A 13,921-nucleotide genomic window follows, 5' to 3' on the forward strand; every position below is an offset into this window, starting at 1 on the left:
ACTGAGCAGAACACTGAGCATAAGTGGCAGGAAATGGACGGATGTTCACTGAGTGGGTTTTTAATGTGCAGGTAATGAGTCAAAGGGGAGCTGGATGTGGTACAAAAGCTAGTATGAATATTCCATACATCCATCTTCTACCACTTCTCTAGTGCCGTGTCATGGGTGAGCTGGAGCCTAACCCAGGTGACTCTGAGGTTTGCAGACTCGGGTCAATTAGTCAAGGCTAGAGTTCAAAGCAAACATGATGAAGTAGCATTTAGTTGTTATGCTGCAAATGAAAATGAAGTCAGTTTTAAGTGTGAATGTTTTAAAGCAGGTTAAAAACATTGCTTTTCTCCCATACCTACAATCAAGTTCTTTTAAAGCATTTTTAAAATGCACCCCACCCCCCCAAATAAATTAGTGCACTGTACAGTATTTTAATCATTTTAGGTAGCCACCTTTTATTTCTGCACTTTGCTTCTAGATGTATTTAATTATTTAGTTTGTAAATGCTTTTAAATGTTGTACTTTTAATGATGTGAAGCACATTCAGTTACCATCCATCCATCCATCATCTACCGCTTATCCGGGGCCGGGTCGCGGGGGCAACAGCTTTAGCAGGGAAGCCCAGACTTCCCTCTCCCTAGCTACTTCTTCCAGCTCTCCCCGGGGGATCCCGAGTCGTTCCCAGACCAGCTGGGTGACATAGTCTCTCCAGCGTGTCCTGGGTCTTCCACGGGGTCTCCTCCCGGTGGGACATGACCGGAACACCTCACCGGGGAGGCGTTCAGGAGGCATCCGAATCAGATGCCCAAGCCACCTCATCTGGCTCCTCTCGATGTGGAGGAGAAGCGGCTCGACTCTGAGCCCCTCCCGGATGACCGAGCTTCTCACCCTATCTTTAAGGGAGAGCCCACACACCCTGCGGAGAAAACTCATTTCGGCCACTTGTAACCGGGATCTCGTTCTTTCGGTCATGACCCATAGCTCGTGACCATAGATGAGAGTTGGAACGTAGATCGACCAGTAAATTGAGAGCTTCGCCCTTTGGCTCAGCTCCTTCTTCACCACGACAGACCGATACAACGTCTGCATCACAGCAGACGCTGCACCGATCCGCCTGTCGATCTCCCGCTCCCTCCTGCCCCCACTCGTGAACAAGACCCCAAGATACTTGAACTCCTCTACTTGGGGCAAGATCTCCTCCCCGACCCGGAGGGGGCACTCCACCCTTTTCCGACTGAGGACCATGGTTTCAGATTTGGATGTGCTGATCTTCACCCTAATCGCTTCACACTCGGCTGCGAAATGCTCCAGCGAGAGTTGGAGAGCCCTGTTTGAAGGAGCCAACAGCACCACATCATCTGCAAAAAGCAGGGATGCAATACTGAGGCCCCCAAAACGGACCCCCTCAATGCTTTGGCTGCGCCTAGAAATTCTGTCCATAAAGGTTATGAACAGAATCGGCGATAAAGGGCAGCCTTGGCAGGAGTCCTAGCCCCACTGGAAACGATTCCGACTTACTGCCGGCAATGCGAACCAAACTCTGACATCGGTGGTATAGTGACCGAACAGCCCGTATCAGGGGGTTCGGTACCCCATACCCTCGAAGCACCCCCCACAGAACTCCCCGAGGGACACGGTCAAAAGCCTTCTCCAAGTCCACAAAACACATGTAGACTAGTTGGGCGAATTCCCACATACCCTCGAGGACCCTGCTAAGGGTGTAAAGCTGGTCCACTGTTCCACGGCCGGGAAGAAAACCACACTGCTCCTCCTCAATCTGAGGCTCGACTTCCTGACGGACCCTCCTCTCCAGCACCCCTGAATAGACCTTACCAGGGAGGCTGAGGAGTGTGATCTCTCTGTAGTTGGAACACACCCTCCGGTCCCCCTTTTTAAAAAAGCATTCAGTTACCTTGTACATGAAATGTGATATTTAACTAAAGCGTGCCCTGGGCAAGACACACTCGACTTTTCACCCATCATTTTTCGGACAGTCAATCATAGACAAACGCCCTCCAACTCACATTCACACCTGTAGATAATTTAGAATAAACGTGCATGTTTTTGGAATGTGGGAGGGGCTCAGTGTACCAGGACAAAACCCATGCAAAACACATGCAAACACATCAATATGAGAACATCGGAAAAAATATTTTGCAGATGATGCAGATGCACTAAATACATGTTCTAATGTGTCACAGATTGCAAAAGTTAAATGTTAAATTTGAAAGATACAGTATGCATACACCACTTTAGTTTTAGTCATATTCTGTACATGTATGTACAGTACTGTGACATGTGGCGCATATCATGGCTGATGAGCCACTGACCAAAGAGGCTCATTTGTACGGAACATTTATGATCCAAACAAAGTGGCATATTTACCATCAAACTATCTGATTGACATTAAAAGCTGCAATAAATAAATACCGGTAAATGTAATTACATCAACATTCATTTCTTGTTGGGCAGACTCACAGCCAGTTCTCATGGTTAAGAAAAGACACTTCTGGAATTGCACTCTGGACTTTGAACTATGCATTATGTCAGCAAATATTGCAAGAGCTCAGTCTAGCCAGCCTGAAAGGATTAACTCTGCAAGTGTTTTTGTTTGTGTGGGGACTTTTTTGCAAAACTTATTTCAGCATGTTTGACGAAGAGATGAATAAGAGTATTGATGAGGGACATTTTTTACATTAAGTTCACTTACATTCAAGGCGGTATGACTCCAACATGCTCATGTCCCATGACTTATCCACGGGGTTGGTAATAACGTTGTGGATAAGTATAACGACGTTACCAACGGCGGTGGAAACAGTTTAAAACACTGTAACATGTAAAACTGCTTGGCGTGGATAAGTGTCAGAAAACTACAACCAGTCGTTATCAAAATTCATATGCATGTCTCCACTTATGCTCACTTCAAGCTCTGCAAATACGGTACCAAAACAATCGGCAACAGTATTTTGAATTTTATGGGCATCCATCTTTTTCCTCCTCATAGACATTCACTATAGAGAAAAAGCTTATCGTGGCTTAATGTAAGGACATTTCGACCAATCGCCACCGAAATTCATGTGCATATTTCTATCCATGGCCACGTTGATGTCTGAAAATACGAAAACAAGTTAATTAAACTCAGCAAAACCTGCATGTGTTACGGATGTGTCGTGTGTTGGTTCTGGATATATGTGAATTTTGTTTTGGGGAACGATGCCTTTCTTCTTAAAGAACACAAGCAGCAAATGCGCGTGCTGTGGTCTGTGTATGTGATTTTAATCAGTGAGGGCTAAGTTGTGCACACAAGTGCAATCCCGAGTGTGTGCACAACATTGAGCGATGATTGTGCATACTGGTGAGGAAGTCAGTTCATGTTACCAATAATAATGGACTTGGTTGCTTGGAAATGACTGTCTGTCCCGAGTATTGAACAACCTGCAGATACCGTATAGCAGTGAATTCATATCCCTATAAACATGTTTGTTCCTGCTGAAAGTTTACGTATTGGAGAAAAGCTCAGAATACTGTGCAATAATGTACAAATACAGAGAACATTACATCATTGATTTTCCTTCATTTCTAATTACATTAACATTTATGTTTGCGTGTCTTAGTTTCGGACTTTAATGCAGTTTCGGACTTTAATGCAGTGTGTTAATATTATTTATTTTCTATTTTTAATTTTGATACATTTTTGTTTCGATGCATGTGCCAAGTTGCAATCTATTGAGTTGGATAATTACCAAATGTTCTAATCTAAACTATATTTATTCATTCGTTCATTCATCTTCCGCAGGGGGCGCTGGAGCCTATCCCAGCTGTCTTCGGGCAGTAGGCGGTGGACACCCTGAATCGGTTGCCAGCCAATCACAGAGACGAACAACCATCCACGCTCACACTCACACCTAGGGACAATTTAGAGTGTTCAAACAGCCAGAGAAAACCCACGCAGGCCCGGGGAGAACATGCAAACTCCACAAAGGGAGGTCGGAACTGGAATCGAACCCGGTACCTCTAAACATTTCCCAGTAATTAAGCTGTAAGTAAATAAGCTGAAACAAAATATAAGACGTATAAAAACAAATTAGTAAACATTATAAGAACTAGCAAGAGAGACCATTTTCATGCTTTATTAGAACAAAACAAAAGCAACACACAAGAAATTTGGAAAATCTTATTCATTCATTCATCTTCCATACCGCTTGATCCTTACTAGGGTCGCGGGGGGTGCTGGAGCCTATCCCAGCCGTCTCCGGGGGACACCCTGAATCGGTTGCCAGCCAATCGCAGGGCACACATAGACGAACAACCATCCACGCTCACACTCACACCTAGGGACAATTTTAGAGCGTCCAATCAGCCTGCCATGCATGTTTTTGGAATGTGGGAGGAAACCGGAGCACCCGGAGAAAACCCACGCAGGCCCGGGGAGAACATGCAAACTCCACACAGGGAGGCCGGAGCTGGAATCGAACCCGGTACCTCTGCACTGTGAAGCCGACGTGCTAACCACTGGACTACCGGGCCGCCTTGGAAAATCTTAAATCATGTAATAAGAAATAACTCTAATAAAGTAGATTATCCAGAGTATTTTATGAAAGACAAAAATACCATTATTGAGGAAATGGCAGAAATAGCAAATGAATTTAATGAATATTTTGTTAATATCGGCAGTAACTTAGCAAAACAAATTCCCGATCCAATAAACTCTTTAGAAATAGATATACACATGGAAAAAAATCCTTCCACAATGTTTCTTACTGCTGTGAATCAAAATGAAATATTAAATATTGTAAAAACATATCAAAGTAAAAAGTCAACCGACTGTTTTGATATTCATATGTCAATAGTAAAACATATTATAGAACTTGTAGTGCGACCCTTTACATATATATGCAACCTGTCATCTAAAGTCGGTGTTTTTCCATCAAAAATGAAAACAGCTAAAGTTATTCCAATTTTTAAAAATGGTGAAAGACAATTTATAACAAATTATAGACCTATATCACTGTTACCACAATTTTCAAAAATTATCTTCTCGCAGACTCGATAACTTCATTGATAAACACATGCTATTAAGTGAAAATCAATATGGCTTCAGAGAAAATATGGCTTCAGAGTTTGTGGAAGCAATAGCCACTAATATAGATAATAAAGAATACACGGTCGGGATTTTTCTAGATCTAAAAAAAGCTTTTGATACTATAGACCATGCTATATTATTGAAAAAATTAGAGAGATATGGTATCAGAGGCACAGCACATAAATGGATTGAAGGTTATTTAGATAACAGATATCAGTATGTGCAGTTCAAAAACAAAAAATCCAACTTACTGAAGATTATCCATGGAGTGCCTCAGGGGCCAGTGATTGGACCAAAACTGTTCATTTTATATATTAATGATATCTGTAGTGTGTCAAAACAATTCAAATGCGTCCTTTTCGCTGATGACACAACCTTTTACTGCTCTGGAAAAAATATGAAACAACACCTGAAAATTGTGGAAAACGAATTGACAAAATTAAAGAACTGGTTCGACAAAAACAAATTATCTTTAAATTTAACAAAAACTAAGATAGTTGTTTTTGGCACAAGACCAATTAAAGACCAAATTAAAATAACGATACATTCAATTGAAATAGAACGAGTCTATGAATATAAGTTTCTTGGACTAGTAATAGATACCAAACTATCCTGGAAGCCACACATAGATAACATAAAAAGAAAAGTATCCAAAACTATCGGGATACTCCACAAAACGAAGGATGTGTTGAATAAGAGCTCCTTGTATACATTATATTACTCATTATTACTCCCATATCTGACCTACTGTGTAGAAATATGGGGAAAAGCCTGTAAAACGAACACACTCCCTGTTTTAAAATTACCGGTACAAAAAAAAGCAATCAGAATAGTCAACAGGTCAAAATATATAGAACCCAGAAATCCAATATTCATCAAATTACACAGAATGAAATTCTACGACCTGGTTGACTACAAAATTACTCAATTAATGTATAAAGCACATAACAACCTCCTTTGCCAAAATATCCAGCAGCTTTTTGAAATTAGAGAGAGCTGGTATCATCTAAGGGGCACTAATCAATACAAAAAATCCAGAACAAGAACAAACATTAAGCAAAGGTGTGTATCAGTACCGGTAATTGGTGTCAATCTATGGAATAAGTTTGAAACGGATCTGAAAATGAGCAAATCGTTGGAGGAGTTCAAAAACAAATTCAAAAGATTAGTGCAAAATAACTACAAGAATCTGAATTAAAATAGATAAATTTGATATACTTATAAAATATAGTAATATAACTGTTTGTTCTTGTTTTGGATTTTGATCAACTTAACAATTGTATTCAAGGAATGCTAATTTTAATGAAAATCTGAAAATTGAAATACAAAAGAAGAAAGAATAACTATATATATACAAACCAAAAGGTGTAGAAATATAATAGCATAGTATACACAAGGGTAAAAATATTTAATGATATGTAGTTTTTCATTTCTTTGTTTTGAAAAATGAACAATTCAGTTACATAATAAGGGCTAGGACTAAATAAGTTATTTACTTCTTCCTACTCCTTTGAGCATATAACTGTGATGATGTGTGTTTTTTTTCTCTTTTAACTATTTCTAATTTTCCTTTTATAATTTTGTTTGACCTTTGTCAACCTGTTATTGTGTGTACTATATATGCTCAATAAAACAAACAAACAAACAAACAAACAAACAAACAAACAAACCCACATGCACAACGTCGCTCAGTGGGAACCAATCTCCCGCTTCCCGCTCACAAGTCAGGTGAGTCTCCCATTACACCATCAGCGACTGGGTTTTATTGTTTAATACAAAATGTGATTGAAATTTAACATGATTAACTGACATTTGATGCTTCCAAAGTAACTTTGACCCTACAATGGTTCATTACCATAACAGTACATTCAAATCAAACAATTGTTTCAAAATCTGGTTTGAAGTTGGAGGCTGATTCAGAGAACACCCGGCAGAATCCTCCCATTTAAACGAGTCATGATTAAACATAATTATGGTCATTGCATTTTGTGTGATTCTTCAGTTGGAAAGTTTGAAATATGTTATATTAAAAGAATATTGTTTATTATTTATTATAATAGCTTCATCATTACAGTGACTTTTGTAAAGATCAGGAACTGAAAATCATTTGAGTACCGTACTTTAAAAAAAGATGATTCAAGTGAACATATTGTTCCCAGTGCTTTCCTCTAACTGGAGCTGTTCACTTTTATATGTCTGTGAATGCTTCCTTCGTGACATTTGTTTTTATTCGTTCTCTGCAAAGCTAAACTAAGAAACAAAGGCTTATGGGGTTGCCCTCTTTAAAGTTGGAGAGGGGAGGTTGGGCATGTGACACCTTGTTCAGCCTGCTACTGTATTACATAACACGTATGCTTTGTCTTCAGTGGGGGGTGAGCCTATCAAAGCTGTCCTATGAAAAACACGCATGTCCATTTCTGTTATTTTTTACATTGTTATGTTAATGGTCGGTCACATATAGATGCGTGATCGGGGTGCAAGGCAGTCTCCATTTACCCATGTCACATGCACGTCCTACAGCATCATCTGCCAGGGGAAATCTTGCAGTTTACCTTTATAAAAGCATTTTGAGCATGCCAATCTCATGTATTGACCCCATGGAGTCAATTTCTGCTTCCGCATCATCAAGGGCCGGGTGCACAACGACCACCATGATTTTAAAAGGAACGAGGAGATCTGCTTCAATTTGCCAGGAGTCGACTGTGTTCCATCCCACAATGGCGCACAATGGTGCAAATGTTTCCTTTGTGCTGTGTGAGTCTACACAAACATCAAAACAAAGAAAACTCCCCACATGCATAAGACTGTGGCTTTTCGCCAGTTTTGCGACGGGAATGAAAATATGGTCCTTCAACTTCGTATGCAAAATGTTATTTCAAGGAATACTTACTTATATTAAAAATACGTCCTAACAGTCACCACCTGACAAAAGAAACTGGAACTATTGTCACAGTCCAGCATAGGGCTCTACTATGCTGTGTATGGTGTATGGACATTTTTTAGCACATATGAGACCAGTAGTACAATCAATTGCAAAATATACAAGGAAATACAATAAAAGCACAATTGAAATAGGAACAGTGAATATTTTTTTGAACACAATGTCACATCTTTGACAATTTGACAATAAAGCTTATCCAATCCAATCCAATATTTGAACACAATATGCTTTGAAACAAACCAGTTACTGGTACAAAGCACCTGCTGCCTGAAAACAGCTGGCAGAGGTTCCAGCACGCCCACAACCCTCGTGAGGATAAGCGGATTAGATAATGGATGGATGTTATTGAAGATAATATCACGCCGGCATGGCAAAGCAAACTTTACGCAGGGCTCCCATTAATTGCAATGAGTATACTCAACATAAAAGTGAATTGTACATTTTATTCATTCATTCATTCATTCATTCATCTTCCTAATCGCTTGATCCTCACTAGGGTCGAGGGGGGTGCTGGAGCCTATCCCAGCTGTCCCCGGGCAGTAGGCGGGGGACACCCTGAATCGGTTGCCAGCCAATCGCAGTGTACATTTTATCATTTGATTTTATTTGTTTTGGTTTGTCGCAGTATAAGTATGTTTTTATGAAATTGGGGCATAAACGTTTGTTGTCCTTGAGTAATCAACTTCGACCTGACTTTTGTCACATTAGAAAAAGCTTTAATCATTGAACAGCAGTGTGACATTTACTGTAAATACATTGTTTTTATGACCAAAATTCCACGTCTCACATGCACCACGTGTTCCTCATCAGCCACATTAAACCATTCATGTCCACTCGTGGCCCACATTAAGATTAAGATATCCTTTATTTGTCCCACACTGGGGAAATTTACAGCCTCCAGCACCAAGAATGTGGATAGAAACCACATAACCCCCTTTTTACCACCAGGATAAAAATTTAACACCTCTAAAATAAAAGGACTCCCATTCAGCCTATTCGTTTAATAGTGACAAAAGGCAAATACCACAATGTATGTAAGAATTGATTTCACATGCAAATGGATACTGGTTTCTCTTTATAGTGTAAACTCTAAATTAATAAATCAACCTGTCACGGACAGTACTTTTTTTCAGTCTATTTATGGGTCACTTCACCATCCGGTGGGTTATATTTTGAGTGTACTGTTGCCATCCACATTATTTGTCTACACTTGCACACAAACCAGCATGTTTGTAATGCGGGGTGGGGAGGTGGAATGCACGTAAAAATCTGAGGGGGGTTACGCCACACCCTGGGATTCACACCACGCTTTGTGTGTTCCCTGAGGTGGGGTCATATTTCTTAAGCGCATCATGATGCACAAAAGGCTGTGTCACAATTAAGGTTTATGTCCAATATTGCATGAACACAACATGTTGAGTGATTGGAATCATTTAAAGTACGAGCTCTTACCTGACGAGCCAAGGAAGTATCGCTCGAGAGCCGAGCCGTAACCAAAGGGATTCTCCTTGAGATCGCTGACAACGAAGGGCTGCATGGTGGCGTTTTGATCATTTATAGGCCACGTCTGACCGTTGATACTGGCGCCGCCATACCAGGATACGTTTGTCATGGAGAAGCAGTCCTGACAGGCCCAAGAAGTTGTCATGTATGAAAACACAACAAAAAATGTTGCCAGAGGAACTTGTAGGTTGAAGACACAAACACAGTGTTTGAGAATCAAAAGAGACATACAGAAAATATCTTTTTGTACTTTTTTTTCTTTTTTTTCTGAGACAAAAACAAAACATCTCTTTTATGTTATATAAGTCTGAGCCTTATTCAAGACTTGTCGAAGGGCTGCCAAGTGGTCAGCTGAGTGGCACCCAGCAGGATTTTGGAAATTGTGTGTTTGGAAAGATTTTCTGAGCCCAAGCAATCACGCCACATGACAGGGAGTTATAGTGGTGGGGACAGATTAACCTCACCGAGCATGCCAACAGTGAAATGTCTTTGAGAATTAAGCCGAGGGAAAGTACAATATGTACTAGTCTTGTTAAATACATAAATGATTTGATACGGCATGCTTGAAGTGTCTATACAGTTATAGAGAAGACTTAAAACATAATCACAGTGGATTGTTGCCATCTATATCTATCTATCTATCTATCTATCTATCTATCTATCTATCTATCTAATCTATCATATATATATATATATATATATATATATATATATATATATATATATATATATATATATATATATACTGTATATGCTTTAAATGGACAGAAAATTATGATTATATACATCGTAGCATTCAAACACAATCACACAATGTAATGCAGCTGTACACTCATGGCACAACTCTATGTACACCTCTAACAGGAGCTGATTTTTTAAAAAGATCTGCTGATACGATATAAGATAATAATGCTCAATTCTGATTGACACTGGCACAATACAGTGTTTTAAACTGAGATTATTTTAGAAATCACAGTTTGCTATGGTGTGCAATATCTCATCAGACCAGGGATCATCAGACCATTTATTTTTTGCTTTCCTTAATTGTAGCTCAATGAGCGAGTAAAATGCTCTCATTAGGATTTAGTTAAATTGTACATGAATGCAAAAAAAAAAAACCCACCTGGGATAAGACACACATTGTTGTTTATTATTATCAATTAAATACAGCTATCTCAAATGGGCATTATTATCTTTTATAAGCATATTTTCTTTCATTGATTGGTTCTTACTAGATGAGTGTTTCGCCAAACGTTTTCTGTCTGAGAAGCTAAATTAGTTATTTGCTTTTACTGGGGACAAAAAATAAATTACATGATGCAACACCAAACATGATTCAAAAAGCCAGTGAAGCAGTTGCCTTGCAGCTGAGGCTATATGACTGACCTTGAGTTCCCACCACTCTCACATTAGACCAGGGGTGGACAAACTTTTTGGCTCGGGGGCCGCATTGACTTGAAAATTTGACAGAAGGGCCAGGTCAGCACAAGCTATGGTACATTAAAAAAAACTGCATTTGTTGACAGTCTATATCGAACATCAACAGAACAAAAGCATGAAAGTACTGTATTAATGTATATTTTTAAAATGACAACAGTGTTGTTGATGACCTATTTTAGCCTGTGCATTGCTGCAGATGGGATTGTGATCAGACCAGTAGAAGTAGAGCGATACAGAGGTACTAGGTGGTCGAAAAGATCCGCCCCCCCCCGTGTTCTGCAACTTCAAGTCAATGCGCCACCTGGCGGTGAACTGTCTGTCATTACAAGTCCAATTGAAATGGACTTGCATTAAAAAGACCAACGGGCCGGATTCGGCCCGCGGGCCGTAGTTTGCCCACGTGCATTAGACTGTGCAGGTATATGTGTTACTTTGGCGGGTGAGTGGATTTATGTTGCTGCAAATTTAACTTTACAAATAATCCCCCGCGCCCCTCCAAAAAAACAAAAACAAAACATTGTTCTGTGCTTTCGGGCATGCACGTTAAATGAGAAGCGCAAACCCTTTCCGCATGAACACAAACGAGAGTGAGAGGAAACCTACCTTAAGCTGCACATGGCACTGCACCGGCGTCCATGTCATACTGTAGCACTCGGTCTCCGTGTCCTCATTCACATCCAGGGAGATTTTGATCTCGGCCACCGCGTCCCACGTGTAGCAGAACTCGGTCTTGTTGAGCCAGCACAGGTTCCTCACGAAGGGCACCTCCAGGTCAGGGTTCCCCACGTTCCCGACGTCTATCTCCACGTAGGTCTTGTCCTCCGTCAGGGTCTGGATCACGAGCGAGTGGGTTCTTCTTTCCCAGATCAATCCGCTCAAAGTCCCCTTAAGGATCCAATTCTTGTTGGGCTGGTCCACCACTTGCCAGTATATGATCCCAATGGTCATTACAAAGAAGACGGCCACTCCGAGACACGCGATCGCTCCTTTCCACGTCTCGTTCATCTCCTTCAAGCCCGTGTCCCATGTTACCTCTGGGATGGGGCTAGGGTTCCTATTTCGAGCGTGAGGCATGTTGTTTTTGAGATCAGCAAAAAAACAAACACCAAGAAATACTGCAGAAAGCTCTGTGCGCCAAACGACTCTGTTGCTGCTTCATCATGCCATCACGATGTAATGGTATATTCTCTCTTTTCTTGTCTTATCTGCACACACCATACACCGTGTGACACTTTGTCAATTGTACCAGCAATAGAGACATGCCATGTGAGGAAATCGGCGTGGGTAGCAAAAGAGCACGAATGGATAATTGACTTACCACATAGCGCCGCTTTTTTTTTTTTTAACTTGACTTAACGTGCATTGGCCGCAGTAAAGTGGTGAGCTGCCCCAAGCGGAGTTTGGCAGCAGTGGCCACTAATACCCTCAAAGACGCGCTCTCGCTTACCGCGCACTGTTTGACGTAACGCTGCGCTCTTTCTTCGCATGAAAGGTAGAGGGAGGGAAATGGGGGTGGGAAGGCTTGAGGGGGACCGGGAGGGTTTGCCAGAGTAGTAGAGTTTCCCGTGTGGGCGAAGCGGCCAAGGTCGACCTGGAAAAGGGAGCGACCCCCCCCCCCCCCCCCCCCACCCCCATGCGTGGCCGCGTACTATTCGTGAGCTCAGCGTGCGTAAAGGTTGTGCAGTCCAAGCAGCCGGGATAGGGGCGCGTTCGGGTGCGTGGTTACAGGCGTCATGACACGTGTGGACATTTTCCATACCTTAGCCACATTTGATCTTGTGGCATTTTCTTGGAGAGCAGGGAAGGATGTGAGCCTGCCAAAAACGTGTGAACGCTGAAATTTTACAGCCGATATGCAATATTTCAACAAAACAAATATCAGTCAACTGTCCAGTCAGTACAATTAGTGAAGATGCACCTAGGTGAAACAACATTAAAAAATTCACGCAGCAAATTCAATGTCTGCATGTAACAGCAAAAAGCACAATAAAAGTGAGTGAGCAACTTTTGAAATGAAGCATACTTTTTAACATTTTACCATACTGGTAATTTCCAAAGCAGTTCACAGAGCATCAAGTAAATAGAACAATCAAAGTGAAATCATTTTGTGCTCTTCATCAATCACTGTTTATTGTAGACATGACAATTGTTGCTTGGTTTGATTTGTACGAGATTTGACGGCCACACTGTTGTTTATGTGTGCCTCGAAGGGACCGATGCCAGTGCGACTGGTCCAAGGTGGCAATCGTTGGTATTCCGACTGTCACCCTCTATTGTGTCTGGAATCACAGTGTCAACGTTGTGCCACTGAACCACATTTTGACACACGCAGCTCAACCATGAATGCATTGCTTAAGACAGCGCAGATTTAGTGGCTGTGCAGAACACGCTGACACATCTTAAGTGATTTGTCAGCACGTCGCAACCGAAATGACATAGCTCAGACTCTCGTTGTTAGGTTTATGATGGTAATCTGATGCAAAGAATACATCAGGAGTAGTAAGAGAGAGTGCGCTAAAACATGTCTTGATTCACAATCTCGGGGCAGCTCTCCAGCTGGCTCTGTCACGTAAACCGAAGCAACTCTGAAGAGACGGCGTTTGTCTCCTTGCATTTATTGAAAGGATGTCCCTAATACACGATCTTCTCATGGGCGTGGGGAGTATTTGCACATTTCACAACACTTTCAGTCGAGGAGTATTTCAATGAGAACACACAGTTCATTCCTGAGGTGTCAGACGGCTCCTGCTGGAGGTCGGTGGTCTGCGAACACAGCTGTGGATGTCCCTCACATTATGTCCTGGGGTTGAAGTTATCTTCTCACAATCAACAGTTAATTTGATCAGAAGCCGTTAACTTAACAAAAGGATGTTAACTTAAGAGCCAGAACAGGAGCCGTCTGGGCTCTCACAGGCCGACAAGTCTCCCTGAATAAACCTACCCTATTGTAAATGAGGTATTTG

At 41.3% G+C, this 13,921-nt stretch overlaps 1 protein-coding gene across 4 annotated transcripts in view; it reads right to left on the bottom strand.

Moving 5' to 3' along the window:
• Positions 1-12,584, bottom strand: part of si:ch211-236l14.4 (SITS-binding protein) — a 37,233-nt gene extending 24,649 nt beyond the window's left edge. The window contains exons 1-3 of one of the 4 annotated variants that reach the window (XM_052060070.1): positions 12,277-12,573; positions 11,562-12,012; positions 9,468-9,639 (exon numbers count right to left, since the gene is read on the bottom strand). In XM_052060070.1, coding sequence (XP_051916030.1) covers positions 9,468-9,639; positions 11,562-12,012; positions 12,277-12,281 — 628 coding nt within the window. In that variant the 5' untranslated portion in view covers positions 12,282-12,573. Of the gene's footprint in view, positions 1-9,467; positions 9,640-11,561 lie in introns of all 4 variants that reach the window. The other 3 variants (XM_052060069.1, XM_052060068.1, XM_052060071.1) reach the window with 3 other exon arrangements.
• Between the last annotated feature and the right edge of the window lie 1,337 nt (positions 12,585-13,921).

This window comes from Hippocampus zosterae, chromosome 3 (genome assembly GCF_025434085.1).
Source record: "Hippocampus zosterae strain Florida chromosome 3, ASM2543408v3, whole genome shotgun sequence".
Lineage (NCBI taxonomy): Eukaryota > Metazoa > Chordata > Actinopteri > Syngnathiformes > Syngnathidae > Hippocampus > Hippocampus zosterae.